This window comes from Phymastichus coffea, unplaced genomic scaffold (assembly GCF_024137745.1).
Source record: "Phymastichus coffea isolate CEN01 unplaced genomic scaffold, Cenicafe_Pcof_1.1 PCOF00001, whole genome shotgun sequence".
NCBI classification, from domain to species: domain Eukaryota; kingdom Metazoa; phylum Arthropoda; class Insecta; order Hymenoptera; family Eulophidae; genus Phymastichus; species Phymastichus coffea.
Genome location: NW_026706812.1, coordinates 12,813,607 through 12,821,176, shown reverse-complemented (window position 1 = coordinate 12,821,176; position 7,570 = coordinate 12,813,607). Strand labels below are relative to the sequence as shown.

Below are 7,570 nucleotides of genomic sequence, written 5' to 3'. Positions count from 1 at the left end.
TGGATGAGTAAACCAAAAATCTTTTTCTAAAAACACATTTCTCGAGATACATGAATTATACTGAAACTTGTTTTACTTAAAAGATGATAATTTTAACTTCAGATTCTGTAAATGTAAATGTTGCTCTCAGAAATCTAGAAGTCAGGAAAAATAAATAAAAGACTTTCAAAATGGCCCATACCATTTAGAGTGTCATGACTGACTGTATATTCGTAACCAAAGGTAATAATAAGAAATATATCAGTGAGCTTATAAAGCTCTATAAACATCATAATTGGATAATTTTATTACGTATTTGTAATCAAGAGTTAAGGGTTCAATGGATTAAATTATAATAAATTTATTAATTATCTGTAATTAATTTGATTTCTCGTTGTTATAATTTATAGGAATACCATCACGACCAAGTACAGCTGACGTTACTTCAGTTTTGCCAAGATTTTGTTGTAGTCCAGTCCACGTTCTTGACAGAAAAAAGGAGTTTCCGATCCGATTACTAATTACAGATCCTAAATCTTTAAGTAATACAGCTTTATTTTGGCTGGAGAAATTTATAGATTTTGAACTTCTTATTTTACCAGAAGTAAGTGAATAATCTGATTCTTGGGACGATTCGAAAACGATATGATTTATTCCACCAAATAAAAGTTCTTTGAAATCTATTGAATGAAATAATGACAATTTTCTCGCAGTGTTAAAAGCCAGATCTATTTCATATGGTGTCACAATTGGTTTGAAATATCCATGTGTGTCAAGTAAACTACTTTCAGGACAACTAACTAGAACAAAGACATCGATCTGTAACAAAAATAAAACTTCATATAAAACATATATATTTGCTTAAAAATATATTAGGCTATATTCAATCTGCTATAATTCTAATAAAATAGTCGAATCATCCGCACCGTTCAAATGATTTTATTAAAAAAAACATGGTGTCTTATAATATAAGGCTTGACGAAAAATGTCTCTGCGTAAAATTTCAAACTCATAGGTGGTGTCGCGTTCGGGTGACTCTTAAGTTGTCTGAGACTCATAGGTGCACTCTTTAATCTACGCAATCCGAGTTTATTATTTAAGAAAACTTTGTATTATGACGCGCGATAAAATGTAATTAAAAGATCGGTTCTTTTAAAAATGAAGGAATTAACAGATACTATGCTGATATTAGCCCTTTATCATTCATCACTTTTGTCGTGGACGCGATCTACGATAAAAATAGAGGAAAATTAAGAATATTAAAAAAATTTCTTTCTTTATTTTTTAGTCTTTGAATTTTTTTTAATTATTTTTTTCTACACTTAAGACTGAGCTTTGCACGCTTGTAAAGAAAACTATTTTTTCCTCTAGAGTCGGAATTGCTCGAGAAGGGGTTGCGCGGGGTTTTTTAAAAACGTCGAAGGACGATGGTCCCTCGGTTCCTTTCCAAAGTCCTAATAAAGGATAAAGACCGATAAAAATATCAGCTGTTTACTGTCCTTCAAACAAAACAATTACAAAAGAAAACTGGACTGACTTGTTCATCACACTCGGAAATAGCTTTATAGTAGGAGGCGATTATAATACAAAACATCCGTGGTGAGGATCAAGATCATCAACTCCGACATACAGAGGCAGAGTACTCTATAAAATACAACAAAATAATAACTACATTCTGATATCCATTGGAGAACAAAATACTCACCTACAGATATAAGCCACCATAAGTACCAAATTACGTCCACTAAAATAACCCAACAAATCAAAGAAAAAAGATTATTAAGAAAAAGGTATCAAATAATTAGATCGAGTCAAGACAAAACTAAACTAAATAGACGATCCAAAGATCTAAAAAAATGTTACGAGGGTGGGTTAATAAGTCCTTAGAAAAAGATAGACGAACAATTTTTTTGATAAATTTTTTTTATTTTTCAACATAATTTCCTTTTAGGTCGATATAGTTTTTTCAGGCGTTCTTAAAAGTTTTTTACGCTCTCAGAAAAAATAATATTGGAAGTTCCTCAAAATAGCCATTTGTTAATGTTATGATCTTCTCGTTCGAGATGAATCGTTCTCCGGAAAGCCACTTTTTTAGGTTTGGGAATAAAAAAGTCTCTAGGGGCCAAATCTGGTGAATACGGTAGATGGCCTACTAATCGAACTTCAATTCCTTCATTTTAGCCATTGAATAGTCCAGGAAAAATAGGCCGGAAAAGGCCGTTTCGCGGTTTTTCATTTCGGCAGGACGATTATTTTTTGACAGGTAGTGTAAACGACGTACATTAAGATAACAACTATCCATAGTCTGAGAAAGTTGCGGCACATTGTTAAAATGTCCATAAACTAATAAATTTTGTGACTTTTTTCGTTCTTTTCTTTATAACTTTGTTCCGTTAACATTTACAACAAAATAGTTCAACACTTTTTTGTTCGTGAATAAATTATCTACAAAACCATAGGTTGCACGTCAAAAAATATCCATCAGGTAAAAAGTTATTAACTATTAACTTTTGTATTTTGAAAATATTATAAACAATTTTTTTTAGCGTTGTTATAAACATTGTGCCACCGCTTCTCGTTGAATGGTGTCTTTTTGTTATGAGATGATGTGTACGGAATCGCGAATCTGTAAGTTTAATAGTTTACGAGTTATCGTCTTATAAACAAATTACATACTCGTTTATTTTTCGAAGCCCAATTGTTATCCACTAATGAAAAAAAAATTTACGTTATGTCTTTCAATGCCCTCTATCGATTTCCAAAATGATTTATCAATAAAAATCAAAATTGCGACCGTGGGAGCAAAAAAACAAAAGCGACCTTAATTGCAAAATAGATTAATAACATTTTCAGTAACTTTTTTGTAATAATTATTTCGGGTTTGGATAGCAATTCAAATAAACTTCAATTTAAAACAACGATGGCACAGATCCGTTGATAAACAAAAAAGTTACAGGCCGGCAAAGTTTTTGGATTATTGTTTAATAATTTATGCCACTAGTGGAAAAAAAAAATATCGTCATTGGCGGAATACCTCTAGTTTTTAGGGATGAAAATTTCAAGTCTATGGGAAAAAGGTAAACGGCTTAAAAAAATTTTGGGAAAATCAGCCCTCGGCAATAATATTCACGATCTATCGCGCGGCGGCGGAGTGGGGGAAGCCGACGAATACTCGACAGAAAAATTGAGTCTGACCCACAAAATCAGCAGCGCAATTAAAATCGCTATTTTCTCGTTAACTATTCAACATATTTTCATGATTTTTTTTTAAATTTGATACCCCGCGACGAGAGAAATCTATTCCCGCTATATAAAATAAGCAAAAGTTATAAACAATGGCATAAAATTTATTTATAAAAAATGTCATTTTTTTTTCTTCATTATTATTAACAGGAATGAATTTTTATTATATAGGTAAGTAAAATTAAGCATTTTAACATTTTATTGAAAAAACAAATAATCAATACAATTTTTTTCGGTGTAGTATACGCTCGCTTATTATAAATTTGACATTTATACGTCCGCTTATTATAAATTCTAAATATACACGCTCGCTTATTAAACATTAGAAATTTATACTCTCGATTACTGTAAAATCAATTTTTTTTCTTTTTTTTCGAAGGAGGGCTGTCGGATTCGCTGATTTCATCTAAATCGCTTTCAGACTGATAATCAATGTTATCTTGATCAGCAATTGGTGGGGGATAATGCGCTGTATTATACTTCATGCTATCAATATCTTGAACGCATTAGCTAAAAATTTACTTGTAGAATATTTTTGTAATAGCAAAGCGAGTGAGACCGAACGAGAGCGAATGAAAATAATTGAAGAGTGTCTTTAATATGCGTTCAAGATATTGATAGCATGAAGTATAATACAGCGCATTATTCCCCACCAATTGCTGATCAAGATAACATTGATTATCAGTCTGAAAGCGAGTCGGATGAAATCAGCGAATCCGACAGCCCTCCTTCGAAAAAAAAGAAAAAAAAATTGATTTTACAGTAATTGAGTATAAATTTCTAATGTTTAATAAGCGAGCGTGTATATTTAGAATTTATAATAAGCGGACGTATAAATGTCAAATTTATAATAAGCGAGCGTATACTACACCGAAAAAAATTGTATTGATTATTTGTAAATTATATTGATTATTTGTTTTTTCAATAAAATCTTGAAAATAAAATGTTAAAATGCTTAATTTTACTTACCTATATAATAAAAATTCATTCCTGTTAATAATAATGAAGAAAAAAAAATGACATTTTTTTATAAATAAATTTTATGCCATTGTTTATAACTTTTGCTTATTTTATATAGCGGGAATAGATTTCTCTCGTCGCGGGGTATCAAATTAAAAAAAAATGATGAAAATATGTTGAATAGTTAAAGAAAAAATAGCGATTTTAATTGCGCTGCTGATTTTGTGGGTCAGACTCAATTTTTCTGTCGAGTATTCGTCGGCTTCCCCCACTCCGCCGCCGCGCGATAGATCGTGAATATTATTGCCGAGGGCTGATTTTCCCAAATTTTTTTAAGCCGTTTACCTTTTTCCCATAGACTTGAAATTTTCATCCCTTAAAAACTAGAAGTATTCCGCCAATGACGATATTTTTTTTTTTCCACTAGTGGCATAAATTGTTGAACAATAAGCCAAAAACTTTGCCGGCCTGTAACTTTTTTGTTTATCAACGGATCTGTGCCATCGTTGTTTTAAATTGAAGTTTATTTGAATTGCTATCCAAACCCGAAATAATTATTACAAAAAAGTTACTGAAAATGTTATTAATCTATTTTGCAATTAAGGTCGCTTTTGTTTTTTGCTCCCACGGTCGCAATTTTGATTTTTATTGATAAATCATTTTGGAAATCGATAGAGAGCATTGAAAGACATAACGTAAATTTTTTTTTCATTAGTGAATAACAATTGGGCTTCGAAAAATAAACGAGTATGTAATTTGTTTATAAGACGATAACTCGTAAACTATTAAACTTACAGATTCGTGATTCCGTACACATCATCTCATAACAAAAAGACACCATTCAACGAGAAGCGGTGGCACAATGTTTATAACAACGCTAAAAAAAATTGTTTATAATATTTTCAAAATACAAAAGTTAATAGTTAATAACTTTTTACCTGATGGATATTTTTTGACGTGCAACCTATGGTTTTGTAGATAATTTATTCACGAACAAAAAAGTGTTGAACTATTTTGTTGTAAATGTTAACGGAACAAAGTTATAAAGAAAAGAACGAAAAAAGTCACAAAATTTATTAGTTTATGGACATTTTAACAATGTGCCGCAACTTTCTCAGACTATGGATAGTTGTTATCTTAATGTACGTCGTTTACACTACCTGTCAAAAAATAATCGTCCTGCCGAAATGAAAAACCACCTCAAATCCTATTTTTCCTGGACTAGAAACTAAGCAAGTGTGCACTCGTGCATTGTCTTGATGAAACAGAATTTTTTTGTTCAAAGGAGGACGTTTTTACTTTATTTTCTCGCTTAACCGGTTCAATAACGACGCATAATATTCCGGTGATTCCTTGTTCTTTTTTCTAAACAGTCGGTGAAGATAATTTCACGTGCAACCCAAAAAACAGTGGCCATAACGTTGCCGGCCGATTTCCCTGTCTTCGCCTTCTTTGGAGCTGGTCGATCTTACACAATCTACTGTTTTGACTGTTCCTTTGTCTCAGGAGTGTAGTGGTGTATCCTCGTTTCGTCTACAGTTATAAATCGACGCAGAAAGTCGTTCAGATTACGGTGGATGCGCGCCAAGAGGGTCACAGAGGCCACCACTCGACTGCGTCTGTTCTCGACTGAGAGTAAATGCGGCACCCATCTTGATTTTATCGATCATTTCCGGAGTCCTCACATCTACAGAATGGCCTGAACGATGTTCATCTGCAGTCGACGTACAGCCACGTTTAAATTCATTTACCCAATTGTAAACAGTTGCAAACACAGGGGCAGGTGCTGATCTAGGGCATGAACTACATATAACTCAGCTTTGATTTTTTTTAGTGTAAGGCTTTTTAAATAGAAATATTTTATCGCCGCTCGAAACTCACTTTTTTCCATTGTTAACAATAAACACAAGTTTTCACTTTGATCGACCATAAATACGGAATTACTCGATGGATCTGGCTGAATCTTCGGCAGCACTCTATTTAATAGTGACGCTTGTTAGTGCTACACAAGTTGGGATGCTTTGAGCGCCATTTTCTAAGGATTTTCTAAGGATTTATTGATCCACCCTCTTACATGATCACTGAATCCTACAGAAGCAACAGATTACTCATTATGGAAAGCTACTAAACGACTTAAAAGACCAATTACCTCTATATAGCCTATCAGAAAACCTGGTGGTAACTAGACAAGATCGAACTAAGAAAAAGCTGAAACGTTGGTAAATCATCTCGGTACAATATTCAAACCTTACCAAAGAATAATCACCGAAGAAGAAGAAATTTTACTAGAAGGCTCTGACGTCCAAGACAGTACACCAATTAAATCGATTGAAATTAAGAAATTATTATAAATTATTAATAATATTAAGAATAGAAAAGCTTCTGGTTCTGATAATATCACAGGAAAATTGCAATAATATATCTAACAATTGTTTTTAAAGCATGCTTGTGTCTCTGCTATTTTCCTTTCCAGTGCAATGTAGCAGAGATTGTTTTAATCCTAAACGCGGTAACGAACCAGAACTGGTAACATTGTATACGAGAGATGTTCAAAAGGTAAGGTGACTTTTCAATTTTTACGGGCTACGAACATTCAAGTTTTGAATTTTTGTTGTTGTTTTGGTACACTCGCCACGATCATAAATTCATAGTTTTGAATATATAGCACGTGTTGTTTTTCTCACAGAGGCGTTAGAGGTTAAAAGTGTTTGATGTGCTCGGCGATTTTCTTCTATTGAAAAAAATGGAACAAGGAGTTTGTATTAAATTTTGTGTGATAAATGGAATCCAGTGCTCTAAAGCTCTTGAAATGTTGATAATTGCATACGGTGAGACAATTCTGAATAAGGAAAATGTCTATAAGTGGTATAAGCTGTTCCAAGAAGGCCGAGAGAATGTCCAAGATGAACCTCGCCCTAGACGTCCCAGCACATCATCAACAGAGGAAAACATTGAGGCAGTGAAAGAAATTGTGTAAAAAAATTGTCGAATCACCATCATAAAAGTTGCAGAAGATGTTAGCATATCGGTTGGCTCATGCCATGATATTCTTTCGGATGTTTTAGGCATGAGACATGTGTAAGCGAAATTCGTCTAAAATTGCTTAATTTTGATCAAAAGAACCGTCGCATGACTATCGCTCAGGAGATGTTGAATGAAGTCAATGAAGATCCTAATTTTCTCAGAAGGGTTATAACTTGTGATAAATCGTGGGTATATGTTTATAATGTCGAAACTAAAGTCCAATCGTCCCAATGGAAGATCCCAGAATAGCCATCGCCCAAAAAAGCACGCCAAGTTCGATGAAATGTCAAAATTTTGCTCACTGTCTTCCTTGATTACCGTGGCGTAGTTCATCAGGAATTCTTACCACAATGTCGTATGGTCA

The 7,570-nt window shown here is 33.1% G+C and overlaps 1 protein-coding gene across 1 annotated transcript in view; it reads right to left on the bottom strand.

Moving 5' to 3' along the window:
- Nucleotides 1-324: 324 nt before the first annotated feature.
- LOC131673965 (2-(3-amino-3-carboxypropyl)histidine synthase subunit 2) overlaps nt 325-7,570 on the bottom strand; it is a 160,657-nt gene continuing 153,411 nt past the window's right edge. The window contains exon 4 of the mRNA XM_058952409.1: nt 325-798. Coding sequence (XP_058808392.1) covers nt 358-798 — 441 coding nt within the window. The 3' untranslated portion in view covers nt 325-357. The remainder of the gene's footprint in view (nt 799-7,570) is intronic.